At 42.2% G+C, this 26,828-nt stretch overlaps 1 protein-coding gene across 1 annotated transcript; it reads right to left on the bottom strand.

Annotated features, from left to right (window-relative positions):
• Positions 1–5,208: 5,208 nt before the first annotated feature.
• On the bottom strand, positions 5,209–25,830 carry reep3b (receptor accessory protein 3b). Its single transcript, XM_064320377.1, has 8 exons — positions 25,487–25,830; positions 17,131–17,203; positions 11,637–11,713; positions 11,216–11,336; positions 10,438–10,551; positions 8,901–9,045; positions 6,363–6,502; positions 5,209–6,163 (listed from the first exon to the last, which is right to left on the bottom strand). Exons 1-8 carry the CDS (start codon positions 25,516–25,518, stop codon positions 6,092–6,094), a joined length of 774 nt encoding a protein of 257 aa, XP_064176447.1. The 5' UTR covers positions 25,519–25,830; the 3' UTR covers positions 5,209–6,091.
• Between the last annotated feature and the right edge of the window lie 998 nt (positions 25,831–26,828).

The raw sequence follows: 26,828 nt of genomic DNA, 5'->3' as shown, positions 1-26,828 counted from the left end.
TATGAATGGAAGCAATTAACCATTGTGCTAAAACACCTTCTTACTATGAAGTCCGTAAACTAACATCAAGCTGTTGCTTGTGAGTAGCACGGTTTAGGAGACAAAGTTCGCGTGAGGCTACCAAGAGCCCAGAAATGTACAGGATGTTCCCTTTCAATGTGCTGAAATTGGTATAAACCAAGCGTAATAGATGCGTAAATACGCAAAGACAAATAGCTAAACGTGTAATCCGAAGTTGGCCTTAAACGACAAACCAGGAGAACAGAGCCATCTGCTCTTCTCTTGGAGACAGTGTGGTCATAATCCTGGCTTTCCGCAGTTAATTCGTTGCAAATTCTCTTGGATGTTTGTAGGTACAAAGCTTCGTGGAACCCTTATAAGGTCGTACCCTGAACTGTAAAAATAACTTGTAGAAAGGTACAGTGCACATAAATTATATAAATAATGTATTTATAATTATTACATTAAATACTATATTTTCTCAAAATAGGAAACAATACCAAACGAAAATAATACGCAATGGTTTACACTTAATAATCATAACCACAGATTTTAAAAAAATTCACAATCGTTTATCAGCGGTTCACTGCTGAAGTGAGACCTCAAGTGGCCTGAGGGTAGTATGACAAGTGTATAAGATGGCCGCTGTAAAGCTAACGCAACAAAATGCCAATTTAGTGTCACTGTATCCATTTTGCAAGTAAGAAACTGCAATTTAAAAGGGGAAACACGAGAGTTGCACTTTACTCCAAAGGTTGCAACTTTAAAGTACCCCGAAATCTTTTTATTAAAAAAAAATTATCAATGCATCCTAATGGTGGTGGTTTAATAATGTAAACATGCTTTTACTTGCAATATCTGCTAGACTATTAAGACTGTCCATATGGTTGCTTCTCATACGGTCGGTTTATACAACTATGCCTAATTTAAACTGCATATGGTTATGTGGGTAACTTGCTCCTCACGTGCTTTATGGAATTCAAACTGATTTGAGAAAATGGTGCTTCACCTGCCTGGCCATTTTGAAAGAGGCCTGAGGAAAGCTTTTGTGTGGAATCCGATTTTGATAGTTAAAAATATTGTATTACCTGTTGTTCCAATTTTCGTATGAACTGACATCTCTTGAACAACTTTCTGCGCAGAATTATCCGGCGAACGTTCATCAATGGTGAGGAGTGCATGTGCTGCCTTTCTCATGAAAGCGGTTGATGTAGGGCCTTGTGCTACCTGGACCGTCACGTGTTTCACGCGACTTTGGGTTAAAAGGTGGATACGCGGGAACGACCTCCTTTGATCTTCAGTATCTTTGCAGAACCAAATGCATACATGCCGGACATCAAATGCCTGTAGCTGTCTTTTAGTATGGGGTATATTTTATTTTTTGCAATTTTGTTCCATTAATGAATTGCATGAATTCATTGGTAAGAATTATTATTCACATTATTATATTTTCTGCAATAGTATTAATTTTTACAAGGATCAGATGCAATCCTAGATGATACTTCTTAGATGCTCACTTCCTGAACTCCTGCATAAGTAACTTGGTGACAAATGTGAAGGAAGGCTGGATCGTCAGGTTTTCCTTTCTTAGCACTTCAATATTAATTCTAATTATTACATCAAGTGTAGATACAGCCATCTGTTAAATGGCAGCAGGAACTGCATAGCAATCTATATGTGACACTATTTGAGCGCATATAATGCAACTGTAGACTGCAATGACAAATGGCAAGGCTTTACATTCATTTTAAAATGGTCCTGATAATTTATTTTGCCTGCCCTCATATTTTTTGAGCCATCTGTATGGTGTTTTACAAATTTAGAACACAATCCATGGAGCAACATCTTGACTCCTCACCCTCTTTGGAATGGCCAGTCAGTCTATCTGGTGATGGATGGTGATCCCCTCATGTCCTAGTAGCCTATATTTAAACATGACTGTGTGACACAATGTCATCCACCCTTCACTCTCCTTGCCCTTATGTGCCGGTGTCGACACTGTAAATAGAGAGGCAAGCCCTGCAAACGAAAGCTAACTTTCCATTGTTCTCATGCCATGGAGCCAGAAAAGAAGACTAACCTGCTTGTTTTCTTTTAGCTATGAATGACTCAAATGTAACAATCACGGTGTTCACTGGTGTGGAGCCTGCATGCCTGGCAAGGCACACGGTGTACAGTAGCACAAAGGCGGCGGCTCTCTAACAATAGATTATTGATATCTCTGCAATGCTTCAACGCACCTGGATTTCACGTTCACCATGCGTGACATTTTCTAATGTATTGCAGCATAATCCAAGTCGGTCACAGGAGACGGAGTACAGTCGAGGTATGCTTTAAGAATATATCCAATTTTTTAAGGTTAAAAATAAAATACAAGTACTATTTTTATAGAAGTCTGACGGGGGAAAAAACAGTGCAAAGTTTCACAAAACAGGCCTGACGCCTAGAGGACTGCTGGTGTCATTACAACAACAAAGAAGCACAGTAGAGGGTTGAAATGTTGGTTGTACCTTTTTAAATTGTGAAAATAATCCATATCTTTTAATAATAGTAATATAAAATAATCCCTCATTTTAACAAACATCTATTGTAAGAGAAAACAGGCTTGTTCAGTGAATTCGTTTAGCACGCCTATGGTGGAAGTTTGAAGTAAATCACACTAATGTGCTTTTGCACGTGTGGCATCATGGCCAGGGCCAACCAGGCCTTCGTGCTACTGTACAGTCTCCATTTTATTGTATATTCATTAGAAACATACCGGCGAGCCAGTCAAGCTGTAAGCAAGCAAATACATTACCCAATAGTGTATTAAGGAAACACTTGCATAAAGAAATCACAGGCATAAATAAAGGGAAGGACTCACCGTATTTGGGTGAACACTGCAGAAATACTGTGTGTGTTTAGACCTCAGGCATATGCTTTAATAAATGCAATTCTGCTGAAGAAACCTCTGTAGCAAAGTGAAAAATAGGTATTCTTCCACAATACACTACAGTGACTGTTCTCCACTCCTGTATGTGGGTGTTTAATTACGATCAAAACACAATGGCTGACGTGAGGAAATACAACTGAAGTTGCCACACTGAAAATAAAAGAGAATTCAAAAAATTAATTTGTGTGACTGCTGATATGTAAAGCAGGTTATATATATATAATCAAGTACTTAATACCAAGGCAAAACCAAAACACTGCCCATTTCCCATTTAGAAAAGTTGTGTAGATTTTCCCAATATGCTTTCCTTTTAGGCAGACATGTATGGACTATTGATTGTGAGGATTTGCAAGGTAAAGGTCTCATTAAAATTTTTTATACAGCACTGTGCATAAATTGACACTCTCCAAGTATTCCAGAATTTCAAGAAAACATACGTGCAGTGTATGCATCATATGTAACATCACAATACAATATACACCAATTAATTTTAATTGTTGCCCCAGTAAACATACATTGTAAATTTTCATGTTTTCTGCACTTTCTTTACAATCAATTTATAACACTCTTCATGCATTTGTTCTTTTTGATATTCCACTGACAATTTACGTACAGCAACCTTGGATTTACTGTTACTGCCTAAATATTTCAGAAGTCAGGTTCATCACTTTCTCCTACATAACAATAGTCAGCAGAGCATATTCCACTCTGAATCACATTACAGAACAGCTGTAATATGCAATGCATACACACTTAAATAGATTGACATTTTTAGCCTGAGAATAAAGTCAAGACTCCCATGACAATGGCACTTAATTTTGTTCTGCAAGCATTCAGAATGACTTCAAAAGAAAAAAGAAAGGGAAAAAGACTGATTCAATGAGAAATGATGTAATCTATTTCCTCTGTCATCTAGGCTTGTGATTTAAGATGACAGAAAATCTTTACAAACCCACTTTCACCACCTTTGGAGAAGGCAAGGAAATAATGGATTTCATTTGTGACCTCACAGCTAGAGAAGCTAGACCTTACAAATCCACACATTGCCAGCAAATGGCTTCTTAAAAAATTAAAAATTAAAAAAACATACGGAAGTTCAGCTATGATTGAAGCAGGTATACCACAGCCAGTGCAGGCCATAGCCTGTGTAAACAGTACAGCACCCCTTGCTCATACATTAGAGAATAGGCCACATTTTGGATCGTTTCTGTAGTTCTTCCCCTTTCAAAAACATTTCACAGCAATGGGTAAAAAAAATAGAAAGAACTGGCTGTTTAATTCCTCTCTGCAACATTTTGTTTCCAGCAAGTTCCATTCTGATTGAGCTCCCATTTTTAAAGCGGTTTGGTAGGACCTGCCCAAATAAATGCAGCACTTAAATGACCATAAATTCTAATTACCTTCGCATTTGAATCAGTGACATTCTTGTCATTTTTTCCCCCCTCCCTATGTAGCCCTAACGCCTAAAAACAGCATGAATGACAACGAGAATAACTACCCCGTACGCGAAAAGTGAAAATTACCCCTTCCAAAAAAAACCAGCTTTTCTTGATTCCCAGAAGCATCGGCGAACACGTGCGCCAACTTCTTTCCCATGAGCGGCGAGCACAGGCATTAATCCTCATCAGCAGTCAATCGCTGCGTCTGAGTAAAACACTCCAAACACAATCTGGTGCTCTCCTTTGATAGATCTCCCCCGCCGCGCTTGTTTTCAACCTGAGTGGCAGCATTCATCGGGGGGGACTCGGCAAAGCGAACCTTTCCATCAGTCCCGATTGAGGACGGGGCGTTTGCGATGGAAAATTGAAACGGAAGCCAGGCGAGAGAGGGCCGGGCGAGAGAGGGGGGGCCGGCCTCGTCCGGCCGAGAGACGCGCAGGCGCTCGGGGGATTGGTGGCGGTCTTCCTCCAGCACCGCCAGCGCCACCCACGCCAGCTTGCCTTGTTTCAGAGCCAGGCTCCGGTGGGCACCGCTCATTAACACCATCTCAGGAACCTCAAGTCTCCCTCGCCTGCCAAGTTAACCTCGATAAGCCGGGGAGGGGAGGGGGGGGGGGGGGCTTTTGGTGGCGGCACCTCCCATCTCATTTGTTTACACACAGCCCTTGAACTAACCCTTGCATCCTTCTCCACACATTGAAATCCGCCCAAGAAACTCCAAGGGCTTGGCAAGTCAATGCATTTTTCCATTGACTGCAGCCCTGGTACTACGCTGAAACATGTAAAACATTCAACAAATTTAACAGACGCATGAAAGATCACATGATCGGTAACAGCCATAATCGCTCATACTTTATTTGTTCACATGAAAGTTTTTGTTTTAAACAAAGAATGAGTCGCCCATTCAACCTGAACATCAAGTTCCAGGTAAAGTACAAAGAGCTTTGGTGTCCCCAGGTGTTCATTCAGAGTTCTTTCCCCAAAAGTAGGGCACATTCTAAATCGGGAAGGCAAGTTAAGTTACAGCAGAGAACAAAGGCTTCCAGTCTGGAATGTGCAAAAGAAGGCATCAAAAAGGCAACTTGTGCTTTGCTAGTTTTTGTACAAGCAGCTACTGAAACTGGACAAGCCAATTTCTCATCGAGCATATATACCCTATACATATTCCACGTCAATTCCCTTTATCCCTTGTGATTGGTACTTCCCCCCATTAAGCAATGAGGAACCTTTTTGGTCTCATGGTTTTGTCAAGCATGTCAGAATACTCATAATTAAGTCAATTTTAAATGAGGATTGTAACAGTGTGACACACTAAACCTGTGAGGTGATACAGTACACAAACCTACGTCAAAATACACACAAGCTACTCATTAAAATATAAATAATACAACTTCAGGTACACATACACACCTGTATGACTACAAAATAAAACTCAAACTACACCTAAGTCAGCCATACATACAGAAGCAATTCACACAGAAATAAAGAAGCAAAAAGTAAATCCAAACTGCATACAAAGTACACTAACTTTTTAGCTAATAAAAAATAAATAATGTCTTTGAAAAGAATAGGTATTTCTTTCTTTACCTCACATAGTGTGTGCTTTAAAAACGGATAGGACCCTCAACCATTTCAAATGACAAAAATATTTACAGACCATCCCTTTTTCATGGAAGAACGTGTTTATATCAGTAGTCCGGTCCATGGAAATCTGGAATTTTTATAGTGCATAGTTGAGCGAGTTCAGTGTTGGTCTTCTTTTCCCTCTAATTTTCAGGGATCCATACCGAGCCTGTGAGATGTTCACACAAACTGGTTAATAAGATACTGACCGGAAATTATGAGACATTAAACAAAAACATGCCAGAAAAAACCAGACAAAACAAGAGAGTACTTCCAAAATACCAAATGCAAGACAGACAATTCACCTGATCATGACGAGAGATATTGCAAGTTTCTTTTTTTATATGAACTTTTGTTCAACTCCGTACCTCTTTGCGTAATTTTGAGCGGGAGATTTTCACGCTCTGGGACCTCCTCACGCCACGCTGTGCCACGGCCTCGTCCTCCGAAAAAGTGCCTTCCTCGTTCTCCTCATCGGTCTTGTACTCCTGCTCGTACTGGTAGTAGTCTGTAACAGGAAGGACGGGCACAGACGGTTCATTTTAAGGGAGGTTTAGGAAATGCCCTTCGGTACACTGTGCCCCAAAAACAGACCACAAAAGCTATGGTGGCGTTTCCATGACTTGCACAGTAGGGGAGAAAAAACAATAATGGAAAAAAGATCCAAAGAACCTGTGCAGCCCTTCATACACGGCCAATGCAACTTGCACTGAGGCTTGCTTGCATTGAGTTACATGCGTTTGATTTTTAACTGCTAGGTAAACCATAGCTATGCTAACGAGGGGGGGTTTCACATTTTTAACTGCTAGGTAAACCAGCTATGCTAACGAAGGGTTAAAGATTTAACTGGCTGTTTCAAACGCAGTAGCGTCTGGCAGAGGGAATGAAAGCTCTGCTCTCTTTCCATGCATGTGACCTCTGTCCCCGCCGGCCAGAAGTGCGGATTCAGTGTGTGTGGGGGGGGGGGGGGAAGGCCCGGGGATCGGGCGAAGCAGCTGCAGCGTTGGGCCCTGCCGGTCTCAGCCCGCTCCTGGCACTGCCTCCTCCAGCCTCTCCCCGGCCCGCAGGAGCCCGGACCAGCCAGTGCCAGGCCTGAGCACCCTCAGACAGCGCCCTGTAACAAGGCACCGCGCTCCCAACCGGCGGGGCAGCGGTTCAGCCGACTGATGAAAACCGAGTGTTGGCACAACACAAACCCAAGCTTGTTTTGAGCCCCTGCAACATTTTTTTCCTGTATCGGCGTCCACTTCCAAACTCACCCATAAGGGGGCGCCAGAGATGCAAAAAAACATTTCTTTTGTCTCCTCCTTTGTTTGTGTAGATATTGCCCACGTCTGTTTTCAATTACTAGAACAGAACAACTTCCTTGGGATTTAGGACCACACGATTAATTCTCCTAGGCTATTTTTTCCCCCCTTTTGGCCATTTTGCAACCTAAGCAGAAACCAATGCGTAATCACTTCAGTTATATGCACAAAAGACGGACAATTTGTTGAGAAATAAGAGCAGGAAGCTGGCTACCTGTCAGCTCCATCGAAGACTGACGAGCCTGAATGCGCTCGGAAGTTAAAGGATCATTTCGCTTGACGGCAGTGACAGAACAAAACCATTTCCTTCTATTAATTTGGTTTCAGCACACCTATTGTAAACTGATCTGTCATGATATTTATGGCTCACAGATGAGATGAAAAGGTGTATCATCTAGAAATTATACCAGGCTTGTGACCTTTTTAACTGACAGCAGAAACAAGTCTGAATATTCAAAAGAAAAAAATTCCCGGCACCACTAGAAAAATGTAATTAATTTACTTTCATTTAAATCAAGATAATATGTCAGGCCAAAACACATTGTTTAAATCTCAAATCATTAATTCGCTCGATCTATTCATAACGCTGCCTTCCTTTTAAAAGTCTGAAAAGCATCGGCATTTTAAAAGCTCCCTTTATGATGGCTTTATTGCAGACAAGATGAAAATGACCTGGATGCCAGCGGAATTTCAAACGCGGGAGCATTAGCATACCGAGATAGACCACATTAGGTATTCCGCACAGAGGCCGTCTCAGTCAGATGGGTTTTTTTTTTCCTTCATCTTCCGACAAAGCTCCTCTAGACCTCTCGCGCTCAGAACGTGCCGTTATTAGTTGCAAAAAAAGAAAGAAAGGGGGGGTAAATATTAAAATATAAATAAATAAAATAAAAACCGTTTGGGGGCCGACTACAATGCAGCCGTCTATGAAGAGGGGAGAAAAATATCGGGCTTCTTTTCCTTTTTTTTTTCTTCCTCCTGTTAATGGAAAACAGCTGCGAAATAGCCTTGAGGAAATGCTTGGGCTTTCGGTTCATCCACAGTGCAGCGCAGCACGGCCATCCTCTTCCTCGCAGCGAGCGGCGCGGCGCTTCGCGGAAAAGCAGCTCCCTGCACTTAGCGGCTCCCGCTATAGATGATTGCAACGCGGCGGTGGCGGAAAAGCATTAAATGAGAGCGGAGACGCGGGGCCCGGGGACCCGGGGCGAGCGGAAAATGGGCTCGTGAAAAACGCTCGCGCTCCTTCGTATCGCGGGCGCCCGCTCCTCTTCTCTGCTCCAGCCGTGCTCTCCTCCGTTTCAGACTGTTTACCAACACCGTCTGAAAAGCCCATTGCAGATTCAGATTACGTTTGTGGTTTGTGGTAGAGAGACATCCGACCTCTGGTTATTTATGAAAATTCGTAGGCGGAGATGTATACAGATTTAACCGATACCCGTTAAATCCAGGAGTAACCCCTCAGAAATCAAACGCTAACATTCACACGGCTGAGGTCAAGGGATGGCCGAGCTGGACACCCTGGCTGTAATTCTGTAAGACAGCAGGTACGGCGGGGAGAAGGGGTTTACTGTGAGGATGAAAGCGGTGTTGTGAGCGTACCGTCGGTGTCGGCGGCGGGGGTTTTGGCTCTCCTGCCGGGGTTCGAGTATCCGGGGTACAGCTGGGTGGGAGGATCATCGGCGCTGATCTGCGACAGATCCTGCATACTGAAGCTCCTCAGGCGCTCCGAGATGGCTCCTTGTCCCTGCACAGACCGCATCAGTTAGAATTCACACGCCGTCTCCACACACACACACACAGACACACACAGACACACAGACACACAGACACGCACACACGTACACACACACATAAGACAGACACACACACACACACACACACACAGCTTTTCCTTCGCACCGCCACTGACATATAAGACCTTGAGATTACTACCAAATGGCATGCAAAACAAAATAAGAGGGTGATTGTGGCTCGGGGAAAAGTGCGCACGTTTTTCTTTTTTATTCACAGTTAGGTGGAGTGAACACTATTTAGTCGACAAGATAACACCCATTGTGTTGAAAATTCATTTAAAACCACCCATAATAGTGGAGATGAAATCCATCTAGAATTGCAGTGTTATTTAAGAGTATTTAGTCATGATAAAATGAAGGTGTGTTTATGAGGTGATGTAAGTTGTGTTATACACACACCAACAAGGCTGTGACAGAACCGGGGGGGCGGGGGGAAGGGAAAACAGATATGCGAACGAAAAGAAAAACTAGGAGGACAAAAAAATGATAAAGATGTATAAATGATATAAAATGTCTTCATGCCACATTTTATTCCCGTCTTTACCTCAATTTGAGTGGGAGAGAACAGACCAAAGTAGCGTAGAATTCCTCTAAGATAGTATTTTTCAGTAGAAGAGCAGCAGAGAGAGAGCAACATTGGGAGTTAGTACAAGTCCAAGAGCAAGTACAGGGAAGAAAGATGGAAAAAACAGACTGAAAATACGGTCACTGAGGGCTCTTTATGGTTGTCCAGCCAGACACTTTTTACAAGCTCTCTGGCGGCACGTAATGGAGACTGTTCAATATACAGACGGCCATTTCTCACTGATGAACTTCCAAATAAACAGCCTGCATTGCACGCACAGCCTCATCGACTGTAACAATTTTAATGGCTAGGTTTAATATAATTATAACAACAAATTTAAAAAAAACCTACTTAATAAGTCTCGCATTGCATCTGAAGGCTTTAATCATTATGAGTGTAATATTTCTGGGTTTAACAGCATTACGCAGTTAACGTTAAAATACAGTTTAAAATCTACTCTCATGGACCATTATGAATTTTAGGCTCAGACTCTGACCTTTCATAGCATCCTCATAAACAGACATAACCAATCAAATATGACTTCCACACTGAGCCTCGTGCAAAAAAAACAGAACAATAACCGAATAAACGGTCTACAGCAAGACCGTCGGAAACAGAAACCTGATCTGGAGTAAGGCAAGGGTGAGGGATAAAACAGGCACTGTTCCCTTCTGGGTAACTCCCGCCACCTCAGCGAAGCGCCTGTTTTTTCGACCCTTGCGTCACGCTCGAGGAGATTCGCGCGCCGTGCGCGGAGCGACGCGGGCGCTGCACTTGCCTTGACAGCTGCGGTGACAGCTGCGGTGGCGGCGATGCTCAGGCCCTGCCTGCCGAAGTTCACCATGGTCGTGTAGCTGCGCTCTTTGGCCTGGACGATGTAGTCGTCGATTTCCTGGAAAAAAGAAGCCGCACCGGGACAAAAGTTGATATGCTACAACCGGTGCTCACTCTGCATAGGAAAAAAAACAACTGCTCTCCAGCCAAGTGTTTGCAGTCAGGGTGTGTTCCAATGTTCCCATTCATACACGTTCCACAGTACTCACTCTTTGAAATGAGCTCAAATGTAAACGGCCCTTTAAGCCAACATACTGTCAATATAAAGGTCAATCTACCATTTGAAAAGGGCAGAACTACACTGTCATTGCGTACACAGTGTACTACAGAACTACACAACGTGCTACAGAAGAGCTGGCGCCAATCAGAGAACAAGCGCAAATCTCTGGTGACAACAGGCAGCACAGCAAGTAGCTGCGAGGCAATTATGCCCCGGAACTGAGAGGAACAGTGGCCAATTTAAACCTACCCAACCACAGCGAGACCCCCAGTGCCCCCGGTCACAGTAATGACAAAACCCAGCCTGCAGCTCACCGCGTCGGGGCTACACTCAGAGATCAGGAGCGTTTACAGCCCTGAGCCAATGGAGGGCCCGGCCGATTTCCTCCCTTTGACAAGTGAGCCGGAGACTAGCACAAACGCTGCAATTACACTCAAGCTCGACGGAGGCAGAAAAATGCAGATCGCTCGGGCCTTTGAAAAGCACTGTCTGAAAGAGTTACCCTTTCTTTGGAAGTCAGCAGAGGATGCAGGCATTTTCGGTAGATAAGACTGGCACCTCTGGTGTAGGGCGACAGCAGCCAAATCACAAAGGCAACCTTCATCTCATAATAGAGGGGGAACCTTCAGCAGCACAAGACACGGCAGTGGTGTTAAATGGCACCCTATTAATCATATGACATAATTGTATTCATTAACTTTGAATTCCTTCGAATTAATTCAAAATTAAAGGCAACTTAATTTCATTAAACGTTGATTGTTTTCCCACCTCCCACGATTTGAGACGGCACACAAAAAAGGAAGGAAAAAAAAAAAACTAAATTGCTTGTTTGTTTGGTCTAACGCAATCAAGGGCAATCAACCAAATTAAGTATTTGCATAAAGTAATGTCATTGGGCATAATTAATTTCTTATCAATCTTACCATGCAACAGTGAGGTCTGTGACCGCTTCCACCACTGTATAAAGTGCGAAGACGATCCAGTACATCATCCAGCGGACCTAGAGATACCGAAACAGAATGAGGCCTTCACATACAACAAAGGTTCCCAAACAGTTGAACAGACACAACATCAGTGGGTACTGAAATGCATTGAGGGGTGTTGCAACTTTCCAGTGTGTATCTAGTGATATAAACTTCCCATTTAAGCACACCAGTAAACCCAGCACTGCTTACGTTTAGTTCACATGAAATTACAGCAATGTTACAGTTTATTCCCAGGTTTGAACAGCTGTTACATTACATTACATTTATTTGGCAGACGCTTTTATCCAAAGCGACGTCTATGACCATGAAATGCACTTTTTGTACAACTGCTAAACACAGGTTCAGTAAGGTACAATACTTATTTTGTACAGCTATTTCTAGCCAAGAACACAGTTTAGTTCACACAGTGAACACTAGTCAGACCTAACCTCTGCAAAGCCAACTAGGCAGAAGAATAAGCTACAGTATTAGGACAAATACAAATTACCAAAAAGTGCTGGGATTGGGCAACATGTAACAAGTGTCATGAAAAAGGGGGAAGGGGGGATTTAGAGTGAAATATACAGCGTGGTGGAGGTTAGTCTAGGTATAGTCTGAAGAGATGAGTCTTCAGGCCATGGCAGAAGATGGGTAGTGTGGGGGAGGTTCGGAGAGGGACGGGGAGATCGCTCCACCGCTGGGGAGCTAAGGTGGAGAAGCTCTGTGATCCCTTTGGGCGAGTGGGAGGGGTTACAAGGTTTAGTTTACGTTTTAAATAAAGGAAGTGATGCAGACGATATTTGCCTATCAAGAAGGTCTTCGGCTCAGAAATGCAGGGAACTATTGATTCAGCTCCAGATGAATCAACAGAGGAAGGGCGTTTTCCGTACACCAGGTGTACAAGAGCAGGTGTGAGGTGGGGGTGGGGTTATTGACTGGTTACAGTCTCTCGACACGAAACTTATATTAAAAATAGTAATGAATAAAAACTGGCTACTGTGAAAGCTTTAAACTCGATACTTTGTATTTCAACAGCCATTTCATTCCAATATTCCTAAACAAAATGGTTTCAGTTTTATACTGTGCTGGGCATGACCTAACATTGGATCATTACAACAAAAACATTAAATCCAAAAAAATGTCTTCAGCTGCTGCAAAGCCCCACATACACGCTGCGGCGTTCCTATGACTCCAGGGCCTTCGCTGCCATGAGATCACAATGTTCCAATCCATTTCTACGATATCATTTACAGATGTAACAGCCCCGGACTGATCGCACCGTATGAACGGCCCCTCAACAGGCCCGAAACATGCCAAATCATGTCCGGCCAAGAGAAGCTTTACATAACACGCGTGCTACGCTAATTATTGCCGCCATTTTCTTTCTTCAGAATTTCATCGCTGAAGTGCCTCGTATAACCAGCAGAGTTTAATTCATTAACCTTTAACGGGCACAAAGATAAATAAACAAGGCCCGGCGCATACCTTTGGAGCGCCGCAGAAGCGCGCCAGAGTGCGAAAATCATTACTGCGGCAGCTTTGCTTTTCATCTCGCGGAGCACGCGGCGCTCTCTGCCGGCGCCTGCTTTGTATGCTCTACCTTTTCTCCGCGCCGCGACTTCAGTTCCATCAGGCTTCCAGGGGCTTCTGAGCATTTCAATTTCAAAAGGTAGCGCAGACGGTCACGTGACCCGCCCTTCGGCTCGGGCTCTCTCCGAGGTATTAGGTGATGTTTTCAAGCCTCGGTGAACAAAGCAGAATGGATCCGCGCGGCCGTGGAATTACTACCCTGAGCAATGTCAGATTTAATTGGTGACCTCGGCGTGAACTCGCCCGCGCGGGCCCGTGAGTGATCAACGCCTCGCGTCAGGCCGGGCCGGGGAGGGGAGGGCCGAGCGACGGCAAGCCGTCCTGAGCCCGTTCCGAACTTGACGTTTTTGTTCAACGGCTCGGACGTGCAGCAGCGGCAGGAATGCGGAGAAAGACCCAACCGAACCGCCGACTGCCCGTCTGCCCTATTTCTGCACGCTGCTGTGCGAATCCGACGCTCGGGTCTGTAATTACACCAGGGCTGGAATTAAAACGCAAGGCCTTAGCGCAGCGGCGTCGCGCTAACCCTATCTTACGGCGGGAGGAACACGGGCAGAATGCTACGGGCTCGGGACAGGGTTCTGGGCTGGAGGCCAACCGTGTTTACAGCATGCAGAGGACTTTTTACGGCTTACCAAAAGCCATATCACGGCTGAGTAAAAAAAACTAACCAAACGCTTCGGAATAAAAAGAAACGACAGAAAATTCCATAGCATTAAAATGCGACGTGGTAAAAATTTAACCTCTAGTTTAAAAAAAAAAAAAAAAAGGGTAAAACCATATGTATCCTGTACGTTTTTATACATGAGCGCGGAGGTGTGTGTGTGTGTGCGCGTGTGTGTGTGTGTCAGAGTGTAAATGAACCACAGAGTATAACCAAGGCTATAAAAAGAAACATGGCACAAAGCATGATTTGTCCACTGCCATTTGTGAGTCACTTTGAAAAAGGTTTCTCAATTACTGGTTTGACATTCAGCGGGTATTCTAAGACAAACGTGACCACAGTCATGATATGTTTTCAAGTCCACGATGCGGTCTTCCTTAGGGAATGCTCCCTCCTCTTTTTTTCTTTTATTTTATTTTTTTTAAATACCTGCCAGTTGAGGCTGCATCTAAGCTTAGTGGCTTAATTAGATGCGCTTTACAATTCTACATTTAAGAGCATGGAATCACATCTTGACCTGAACAGGGGAGGAGTTTTTGCTTATTTCTTTTAGAGTCACTGAAAACAACCATGTTCTTCTGGTTGCAAAGACAATGCCAAAAGCGAGATTAAATCAATCTCTTCTCATTCAGAGACAGCAAATTAACAGCATTTCAGTTCCGTCAGTGTAAGAGCTGTTACATTATAATCAGGTAGGCCTAAGTTTGAATACTGCTGCTATAATTTGGGTTAATTAAAAATGGTTGCATTTTCAATCAAAGAACTCACCACAAGTGTTAATATATACGCACCACAGATGACAGGAACAAGATGTTCCGTCAGTCAAACCATTGGATGACTTTCACGACAGCTAGTTTTGTAAATGTCAACAGAAAGAGAGATGCAAGCTTTCATATTAAATATGACTTTCCACTGCAATGGGCAAGCTGCCAAGAAAACAAAATGTTTGCCAGCTACTTCCCAAAGTACGCCAAAACCAGCTTGATCTAAGAAACTGGTCCATGCAAGATTTCCAAGCTATAAATCGTTCAAATACAGGAGAATGACATTCTGGGAAAAAAATTTGGGCTTTACCAAAAATCTGGCAGGCCAATTTTCAACAAAAATATATTCATCATAAAGAATAATAGACTTAGCTTTGACAATACTCTATCACATTGGTGGGACAAAGTAAACGCAAAGTTACTTTTCAAGGGAGAAAATAACATGACCTGAGAACAAATATCAGCCAGCAAATGAAACGAGGGAAAGAAATAGCACTTTAGACAGAACTTAAATGATGATCTCAGGATGAAATTCTTGGAATACAAGCTTTATCGTCACAAGGCTTGCAGGAGCGCAGACCAGTCCTTCCACGTTGTCATGGAGACAATACCGCAATTTGTGAATGACACAAATGCGGCTTTCAAAATTTCTCCACGACTTCAAATCAGCAATGACCTCCAAAGGGAGATATTCTAATATCAAACCCTTGCACATCGGAAGTATGTATATACTCGGTTCAATTAATCCCTTATTTAGTCAATTCAGCGCCCAAGTACTTTTGACAGAATTATTCATTTGCACAGCACATTTTCTAAAACTTCCAATATAACAAAAAAAATGTGAGCGCGCACATTTCAAATGTGGAGTGACTTATTAGGCTTGGTTCTAATTAAGTTAACATACTGCCGGATATTACAGAGCACCCACCGATACTGAAGCGAAGAGCCAGCTCAATTACACTCAAAAGAAACCGTCTTACTCCGGCACAAATGTGGAGATGCACGGCTCAGGTTAGGGCTATATCTGCTGCAGCCTCAAGGCCTGATTTCAAGAAGAATGCAATAAATTACATCATTCAGCTTCAGAGAAAAAAGCGGCTCTACACGTGAATCCATTCTACATGTGCTGCAGCAAATAACTGCCCGGCTTTGAAGCCTCATGCGTAAAACCGTCAGACGCAGCGATGCGCCCGTAAAACAAAATTACATCGACGCGTACTAAAACGACGTTGTTTTTTTCTTTCTAAAAAAAAAAAAAACATTTTCAACAAGACAACAAAATGTGTTGTGCAAAATGAGAATCTGATTTACGTCGAAATACATCAGACGGACGAGCCTCGTATTGTAATGAATGCGGACTTTGAAACCGAAAGGCTGGAAACGACACGACCAGAATAAAAGCCAATCCTCTTTCCAGCAGCTGCAATGCAGGAGTGCGCCCCAAGGTAGAACATTTCAAAGAATAGACTGACACGGCTTAGAAGAGCACATGGTAATTCAGCAGACCGCTTCGCCATCTCCGAGGATACGGGGAAAATCAATTCGCGTCTCGGCACCGCACAACTCCGGCTTCCCCCGAAAATTTGCTCAACGGGCTGGAAACAATTAATCAAAGAGGACGGTCTTATCTTTGTGACGGGCTGCACAAGGTACGAGCGAAAGGGATGAACCGGTCGGGGAACAGGGTCATGTGGAGTACGGTACCTCCACCATAATAATGTACTGTGAAATGAAGTTGATGATACGAATGGCCTTTCCTTCACCGGCTGAACATGCCACTGTTTTTGTGAATCCTGAGGCCTAAAGAGGAGACCTCGTTGGTACACCCTGGCAGTTTCTCTGAGCCACATGGCTGCTCATACATACTGATAAGCAGTACCGGTTTGCCTGCCCGAGTACACATATCTTGAACAGGTTTCAGCCAAGCGTTCAAGGGTTACTGAAAAGGAATGTGTACCAAGCACAACTGGCGACCATTTAAGAAGAACGCTTCTGAGTGTCTGTCTGTCTGTGTGTGTGTGTGTGTGTGTGCACGAGACAGACAGAGGGAAACAGAGAGAGAGAGAGAGACATAAAGAGAGAGAAAATTCTGGACTGAGCTATTGTTGAACAGAACCATTTTCGCCTAAAACGCACAATGACAGGAGGCAGAGCCCAGCTCCGCATTCCTGAGAGGCACCTGCTTGGATCAATCAAGGACACAGGCCAAGCCCACACAAGCTTCTCAGCGAGTTGCCACAGAGACGACATGTCAGTCTTTCCCCACCCCCCACCCCCACCCCCAAATACACTGTCACTGGCAATCCTCTCCCTTTCACATGTCTGGGCTAGTGCTTAACACAGGTATCACTGGAAGTACTCATAACAAATGACTGGAAACCATTTCTTTTTTTATTTTTATTTCACTAGTAGCTCAAATAAAATGCATACTTACATATTCCTTGACATTCTTGGTTTTCACAGCTTTGTAGGAGTAGTAGGCAGGGTACAACGATCCAAACACAAGCCTGTGAATTAGAAGGAAAAATGCCTCAGTAATTAATTACCATGCAAAATTTACTTTTACAAGTCGCTCCGGCTAAAAGCATCCGCTAAATCACTAAATTGCGAAAAGTAATTTCCAGCGGATGTATATTTGTTCCCTCCAAAGGACAAGAGAAGTGCTGCCAAATTGTTTACTTCTCCAAACCATAAAATGCTTGGCAGTTGCTGAAACGGACTTAAAAAATGCGTAAGTAAAGGCTAGAGCGCAGATCGTGTAATCAGTTTGGGGAAAAATTTAACTGAGGTTAGACTACTGGGCCTGCATAGTCTCATGTCTCTGGACACAAGTCTTCCATCGCCACAACAAGTGAAGTCATCAAATCAAAATGCTAAACACGGGCCCGGTAGGAAAAAAAGCCGCTCTCTGGCAGCCAAGTCGACGTACGGTCTCCCGAACATCCTCCCACTCGTTTTAATTAAACGCTGGGCGCGGAAAGGACGCCGCGTGCATGAAACGTTAAAAAAGGCGAGAGCGCCTCACGCGCAGAGCAGGGCCCTTTTTTCGCGGGCCTTTGGCGGGAGAGCACGGGTAGGGGGGGGGGGGGGGAAGAAAACGACGCAGCCCGTCCTACGAGGAGATGACCCGCGCTAATACACCAGATGGGAACGATGCCATCCTTTCATCTGGAGGCTGGTTTCAGCTGAGTCTAATTTATTATGTTCCACTCTGCTAGATTTGCGGGCACTCCCGCTTCACTATGTATGGAGCCTGGAGATGGGGGGGGGGAGGGGGGGGACACCGCTCGAGCTTTCCAGCTGCATTAGGCAATTAGTGCTCCACGCGCGCGCCGCAGAACACGACAAACCGCGGCAAGACGACAGCCAGGGCCATCTCGTAATTTGCCCTTCCAAAACACCCCCAAAACACAATGACAGAAGGGGGAGGGGAGGAGGGGAGGGGCAGTCATTTGCATGAATACTGGAGATAGAGGCACTCCAGTTCTATGATCCAATAGATCAAAACCGTCCAAAAACAGCACAAGCCAAATAACATTGAGCTGCATTAGAAATGGTCTCCCATTCCACCCCCCTCAAAAAAAACCTTTATTGCCTGATAGACTTTGCTGTTGGAGAAGATTGTGATAGCAGAGCAATAACCGTAGATCCAGAGAGTGGACTGTGATGTCCACTCAGAAGGGCCAACTGATGAGAAGGCTTGCGTTGGCAAGAGCCCTATCACAGCATGATTACTGCGATGGCATGTGCAGTACTGGGGTCCTGTGGACCATGCAGAAGGCGCAGTGTAACAAGATGCCTCGGTATACACAAGCGCTGACTTTAACTGCACTTGACGATCGTTGTCCAAACTGTTGCAATGCGTAGCCTCAGAACCTTTGCTTCTGAAATAAAATCAACTGACAATGGCACTGAACGTCTATTTTTTTAAAATGAATTAATAAAAAACATCGATTGGAGCATTCGATTGATGTATTGACATGCCTACAAGTTATTGATGGTATTCCCCAATGAAAACACTCATGGGGTGGGGGGGGGAGCCATGTATTGTACAATGTAATTATTGGGGGGAAAAAGGCTGTGTGATTTTCTTATCCCTCTACAGAGTAATAAAGACAAAACAATTACTGTCATTCTGTTTTAAGACGAAGCCATCGCTTCACAACAGAAAACCCCTCGTAAAAATATTTTTCTAAAAACGAGCGGCTGGGGATCTTGCTCGCAAGCAGCAAGAGAGCCGTTGAGCTGCAGAGCCAAAATGCCTCTGAAAAGGATCCCTTCTCTCCAGTACATAACCGATGAGAAGTCTTGACTTGCTGCTGCCAGAATGATTTGTGATCTATTATTCAAGCCAATCCAAAGGTTGGGGGGAAAAAAAAAACATGAAAACCTGGAGTGAACGCTTCACTGAAAAATGTTGAGGAAAAAAACACTATGATACATTCCCATTTCTGATCCACGTCGCTGGCAAAGCTGCAAAATATACATTTAACTTGGTCTAAGTGCAACAGTTTCAACAGCTAAAATACAAGCTCTGTCACAGCTTGTACGCTCCGAGTTTTTAAAGAGCCAGTTGGTAATATGAAAGCAACAATGTACTCGCAGGAGGGAAAACCAGTGTCGTTTTCTTCGACAAGCATTAAGAAATAGATTTAGTCTCCAACAGATCTGTAAATCTACGAGCCAGCTTGACGAGCGTATATTTATATAACGCGAAACTTTGCCTCAGTTTTATGTTCCATGGCCACAGTCCAGAGATCCACCTTGGCAGCAGTTTATTTTCCTGTTGCCATAGAAACAACGGGGCTGCACGGTTCTAACAATAGTTAGTCGGCTCCAGACCTTGCACAAGCTCCTCCACCTGGAACGCAGTAATTTGAAGGTCTCTGCAGCAGCCTCAGTTTAGTTCAAAAAAAATTGCCTTTTCATTTATTCAGCCACGTTTTTATCAGCTTTGACAGAATCTGCCCATGGCAACACACACTCAGGGCAAACTGCGAGACAACACCGAGATTTTAACACAAAAACACAGCCGTGTTCATGTCAAAGGTACGTTTCCACGAAAACTAAAATAAGCCCCTTTCCTAGGCATCTTTCATACATGCACGTTCAATTCAACATCAATCATGCACTGTGATACAAATTATATGTACATTTTATGTACATATGTGCATATACAAGGTGCAAGTCATGTCTAGCATACAAGAAATACGTTCAGCAGAACATGAATGGAATAAATAGGCTATATTGCTTTAAATCAAAATATGGTCCTGTCAAAGGCCACATTAAAACTGGGAAGGGAACCTTCGTTTCTACTCTTATTAATCACAGAACGCTCGGAACATGATCTCCTCCACTGAAGCGAACTGAAGAGCACGGAAGCGGTCACTGATTTCAGCTGTCCGATACTGATGAGGTCTCTGCTGCACTAGGTGCACGGACCAGAAGCTGCTCAATACGGAACGTTAAAATAAACATAAACCGAGAGACTGTTCAAGCTCGTCAGCATGCGGGTCGCGCTCACCGCAACGTTTTCTGTTCATCAATTCAACAGACCAATGAATGCATGGTTGCATCCCCTGCTTCGTTTTAAAAATCGAAAACACGCCACTGCAGAAAAAAACAAAGCTCACTTTAACGCCTCACGTTTGCTGGAAATTTGCAAAGAATGTATAGAACGCAGCGTATTTGCATTCTTAGCTTATGTTAATACAAATTATATTGAATTTAATTTTTCCTTCATCAGATCCTTTACATGGAAACTGCCCACAGTTAAAATGTTTCAAATTGATGCTACCTGTCAAATACCTGACTGTTTACAAGGGCACCAAGAAAAACAATAAGGTCAATATCATTGGAGGTATTACGTAATTATAACATTTTTAGTCATGTTTTTAAAAAAATAAAAAATTTTGAAAAACGACCAGAACCACTAAAAGTCCATTTTATTCAAACAATGAGCATCCTACACCATCATCAGACTATCATCAAATGGTTTAAATATGACTGACAATAGATCTCAAAATGAAGTGTATAGCAGTCAGTTAACTTCATTGTCTGAGAATCAATATGTAATCTCATACTGCAGGGAACAAGAGGAAAAACTGTGTCAAGACTCTGCAAGTTGTCTGATTTCATCAGGCAAAATAGCCAAGTGAATTTCCTATTACCATGAGAAAAGAGAACCCTTCCATACTGCATGCATTCTCATTCACATGCCATCATCTCAATTTAAATTGAGACCATCTTCCACAACCATCCATCAATAACATATTTTTGAAATCCTTCCATGAGATCGAGTACTTAAAAAAAAAAAAAAAAAAAAAAAATTTAAAAAAACTTTAGGAGTTAGGCCTCCAAAATCTTATGAGGAATAATTAAGATTTGAGAGAATAATTATTGGCTCCGCCTTCAGCAAGATAACTAATTAAGTGTTCCTCACGACTATACATATTAACGCAGGGAGGCACATTAGGGATATAGCCTAAATCCATACAATGCAAAACGGGGAAAAGCAGAAATGTAATGATTGATTATAATTCCCACTTAATGTCAAAACTGTTTTATGTAAGCAACAAATTAAATTACTGAGTGGAAAATCTGTATATATACCATCGGCAATTACTGAAATGTTTTCCTTTTAGGATTTATACTTTTTGTTCCGTATCAACAATGATCAAGATATAAGCCCATATATACTGAGCTTGGTAAATAGTACTGTCATACAACTAGCATTTCAGTATGGCACGTTTTTGAACTGGAAAAATGTTCCGTTTTTTTTTTTTTTTTTGCTTTCAGCAAATGCCGTTTTCAGGTGATGCATACAGTAGCCATATTTGTTAAAGCAGTGTTTGCTAATATATATATATATATATATAGAGAGAGAGAGAGAGAGAGAGAGACAAAGCAGGCACATGCATGCATCATTCATACCGTGGGATTGAAATAAAATACAATATTTCTGTTTCATTCACATTTGTTTACGGTTATCAGCATACCATTTCATGCATTTCATACTTAAAACTTTTGTATCTACGCAATACTTTCAAAGTACGAAAGTAGGTCATTGTATCTGGAGACAACGGCAACAGAAGTACATCAAGACTGGATGGCTGGTTGGTTCAGCTCTGCAATGGAACAAATCGCCCATTATGACTATCCATCTGGATACTGTATTTCAATTAAGTGGAACACGTATTTGGCTCTTGTATGCACACTGAGTGATGAAAATATTATGGGAGTTAGCTAATATTGAATGAACTAGCTACATCCTGGTCTATTCAAATTTCCAGATCTGCCTTTTTCCAGATCAGCACAGTGGAACGCAGCCGATTTTATTTATTTTTACCACGTTGCATGCTATTACGCACTTCAAACATAAATGTGAACACAATGCATTACAGACTGTTGCTTTGCACCTTTCTCCCGAGAAAAACAATCTCTTTGTGTGACACTACAGTGATAACTTGGGTGGCCAAGGAGCAAGTGTTAAGGCAGCTGTCCCTGTGCTATAAATGTTTGTTTCTTTATAAGGCCATCACTTATTCTATTGGCAGGACCCCCCCTCTAAGCCAAGCCCAACCCCACCCCAAATTGTTGTCACTAATTAGCATCATGCTCTCAATGTATCAGTTTCAGCACACCTGCTTTGTATCATCCTTATGTCCATTTTGTGTCATTCTATCATTTCTATCCAATTTCTGTTAATGGTCATCTTTTTTCAATATTCATTTTTTAATTTGCAATCACTTCTGTGATGCACTCTGCAAAGCACTTAGAATAGTTATCATCACTGTAGCAACGCGATGTAGAATACAACAGAAAAACTTCAGCATCATCAGCACCTCAGCAAATCAGGAGTACACCCTAAAACAGAAACAAAGCAGAACTCTGATCCAACACAGTGAGGTCTAATTGACACATGCAATACAACATGAGCATACATGTCTTAAAAAAAGAAGCTTATATTTTGTATATCAACCTTTCACTCACTGCAGAGAGATTAGAAGAGTCCAAGTAATTAGGTATCAGTATCTTTTCTACGCCTTAGTGGTGACACAAGGAAGTAGATGCAATGTATCCAATGCACCTCTTACCCAAAACTCTTCTTTTCATACAACTCTCAGGAATTTCCAGAGATTCTTTCAAGCAATTACATTGTTTCTTTACTTTAAACATAGGTTTACCAATCTGCAAATTACTACATGTTTATGCACTTCAAAGAACAAATTGCACAAGTAAGCTACACATTAGGTTACCATTCATTTTCTGCCCAATGATGCCTCAAGACTATCCTGACACAAACCGATCCGTCTCTCTCAGCAAAAACAAGAAGGCCGCACATTATCCTGGCTGAGCGTTCTCACAGAAAGAAGCATTTCTTCATAAAAATGTGACTCAAAGGAAACGGTCCCTGCCAGGAGAGTTCTTGAAACAATTTTGTGAAGCGGGGGCCTCATTTTCACTGCGAGCAGCTGAAAAAATAAAACCTTCAGACAGGCCTTGACATTCTGTTTCAGGTCAGCTTTGGGTTTCCTGCTAAGAAATACTGACACAGTACACCACAAGGCCCTTAGCAAGCACAAAGAGATGGTAGAAAGCCAAAAGCAGAAAATCCAGATGCAGAAAATCCTGAGCGCACAACATCTGTTTCAAGTCCTGAGGTAAAGACTTCTTCCTTATTTCCTCTAAAAACCAAATATTTTACAAAGGCTACAGAGCAACACTAGACTCAAGTGTCAGTATTTGTAATTGTTTCCAATACTAGATGAATAGGCCTAATCAGTAGTCCCATTGTGATAACAATGTCCACTTATAAGCAGAAACCTTTTTTTTTCTTTTTATCTCCACTCCTCAAAAGGTGTTTGAAGTGGGTTCATTCCTAAAAATCTTATCGTGCCACATTTCACACAAATTGTGAAAATGAATCCAGCCAAGTGAAGACAGGGCAGTGAAAATTGACACATGCACTGAGACTGAAGAAAAAAATATAATAAAATAATGCCAGCATTTAAAGGCAGACAAACTTCTGGCAAATATTGTGGCACTCAAATTTTGGAAAATCAAAATGGGCAGTTTTTTTCAGGACTAAAGACAAAATATGGCACCAACACTACACATATTTAGCAAATAGACAAACATCAAACACCTCTAAATGAGTTTCTGGTGCGCTTACAGTCATTCTAAAAACAGAAATTCTGAAAACAGACAAAACTTAAAGAACTTATTTACAGTAATGGTTTGTCAACTGCACACCAATTAGTTACACCCCATTAAATGCATATTTGGCCAACATCCGTAACATAATAAATATGCCAGAGAAAGAAACCATGACAAATAAGTTCCAATGACGGGTTGAGATTCTAAATATGGGATGACACATAAACCACACCTAAATTTCAGTCAGTGAGTAAGAAAAGCTGACAAGGAAAACCCGTATTTTGGGAAATCTTGCCAAACACGTTTCAGACAAGGAAACAATATGTTTTCGCAGGTGGAATTGCCATCTTTGAGTAAACAGCGTGAATGATTTGTTCAGCTATACACAACGGATTTTAATGTAATTTAGATTTTTTTTAATGTATATTTTAAAAAAATTGTATTTAAATGAAACATTTACAAGAAATTTGTCAAAGCAATGCCCCATTAGGCACGATGTAACCACAAAATAAATAGCAAACAAAACATTGTTATTTTCATTGCTGTATTAAATTACTGTATGCCGTGAATTTATTACAGTTGTACGCTTGACAGTCAAACTTAACAGTAAAACGATAGACCTTCAACAGAACTATACTCCAGAATGAATAAGGCCGGGTCTTATGCTAAAAAGTTGTGTGAGTAAACACAACGCATAGTAGAAAGTCGCCCATATTAAATCGTATCATCACATTACAGCTATATAGATATGCAATATCATCGACGTACACAAATAATCTAACCACCACACAAGCAGCACGTCCTCTTTAAGAAATTGATCAAACTATTCGTGGTTGAAGCGCAATTCATTAATTATAGTAGCTTGGAAATAACCGAAATAGTAACATAAAAAATAAAAATGTTCCCAAAACTGCAGCATAGGTTGCTAGTAAACTTTCCAAATCTGCACTCTCGTGATAGCTGTCCGCATTTACATTCAAAGTTAACCAACTAAAAATAAATTTCTAAAAATACACAGCTATAAAATAAAAAGGTAAAAACCAAAAACAAAGAAGTCAAATTAATAAATTAACTGCGAAAACTAACGTGAATAAAGTTTGGGTTAAGTTGGTTATAGTGCATTCCCTCTAGAAAATTAACAATGTCATTTTTGCGTCTCGCTAGCTAACGTTAGGCATCTTGTTAGCAGCACGAAGTTAACGAGACTCAACTTCATAGGTTGCTGTCTGAGCTCGCTAACAACCTGCTTGCTAGCGAACGTTAGCCGCTTTCGTTGTAACATTCCATTCTTGCGAGCTAGCTAGCAACAGGCAAACTTTACTAGCTACCTGACTCACCATTGCTGGCCAAGTATCGCAAACACAAACGGCAAATATGAAAGCCACAGTAAGTTAACACGCAAACGTTATTTGTAAAGCCATCTCACCTCAAGTTTTGCTAGCTTTCCCAAAACAAAAGCTAGCTAAGCTAGCCAGCTATAATATAGCCCACTATGCAACTGTTTACCTACGACTAGCTAGCTTGCTTGAAATCAAACATTCAACAAAACATACTATGTTGGTAATTAAATGGAAACAATGTAGCTACGTCTTTATTTCTGATAAACTATTTAGGTATAGCCTTTGACTTACATGATCGCTCTCGAGATCAGCCAGGACACCATCTTTCTTCAACTCGATCACCTAACGTTAGTAGAGGAGGAGCGGGCCCGACGGGGTTGAAGAAGGCCAACGCCAGGGCAGTTTCCAAAACTTAAGGTAAACTTTGTAAACGCTACCAAACTAGTATCTATACAGGTGTCTGACTGACTACAAATTACATTTGCAGTTAGTTCAGTAATTACGTAGCACGCCACACGGGAACGAGTACGAGCCACCTGACCGTTCCCTTCTTTTTATTTAAATCTCTCCCTCTTCCCAGTACACCTCCTTCGCTTGGGCTTGCTGCTACTTGTGGCGACGGTGGCGTCACTCAATTCCATCCGAAATGTTCTGCCTCTTACTTTACATGATTGGCTAAAGGTGTACCGATTCTATATATTCTTCATAAGGATTGGCTGGTAGAAATGCTATTCCTTTAAGTGTCACATGCGCGGAAGGGGCGAAATGTGTTTTCAATAACGCACAAGCTCGCTGATATGCTCGAACTTGTTGTGTGGTGGGTTTATGGCCAATCAATGTCGAAAGCGTTGAGTGTACGTTGAATAAAACATGCGCTTCTCCTCGAGTGAGAGTAAACTTAGAATAGAAACGTATCTTGAGCGTTTACAGAGTCGATTCTTGGAGGAATTCCACTTGTAACAACGAAATGGAATTAGCCTAGGTTTTTTAAAAACCAAAAAGGATTTTGGTTCTCTCATGCCAGTAAGGTGGTTACCACGAGTTTCTCGTTCAAATTCCTGATAGCACAATTAATAGCGAGTTCGAGATAATGTACCTGGCTATATCCAGTTACATTACAATATATGAAAATTATGCGATTGACTAATACATCAAGAACTTTTGTTAGTATCAAACAATGTGGCATGAAACATTGAGACTAGATGCATCATACAAAATTTTAAAAAAGTAAACCAAATCAAGTCACAACAATACCCTATTTCCAATTCATACATAATTAAATTTATAGCTGTGATGTTCAACTCCCCTGTCAACTTTGACGCCTGGCAGGGGAGGTGTTGGCCTGCGGTGTGAGATGAGCAGCATGTTCCACAGTCAGCACGTTCCCTGCCATCACACACGCGCACGCACACACACACACATCTGTATACATTCTATAAAATATTCACTTTTTGAACTACTCACTCTAGTAATATACTACGCCTGCTTACTACTTCATTCTATTGTACTAATTAGAACTAATCCTTCTTCTGTCTCCCCCATTCTCATTCTTGTCCATTTCTCACTGAAGGGGCCTTTGTCCTATCTCCACCCCCCAGGCCTTGAAAAGGAAGAAGGGAGTACTAGAGATAAC

Source organism: Anguilla rostrata, chromosome 2, assembly GCF_018555375.3.
Source record: "Anguilla rostrata isolate EN2019 chromosome 2, ASM1855537v3, whole genome shotgun sequence".
In the NCBI taxonomy this organism is placed as follows: Eukaryota; Metazoa; Chordata; class Actinopteri; order Anguilliformes; family Anguillidae; genus Anguilla; species Anguilla rostrata.
The sequence above is the reverse complement of the archived record's forward strand: the minus strand, read 5'-3'. Positions and strand labels throughout refer to the sequence as shown.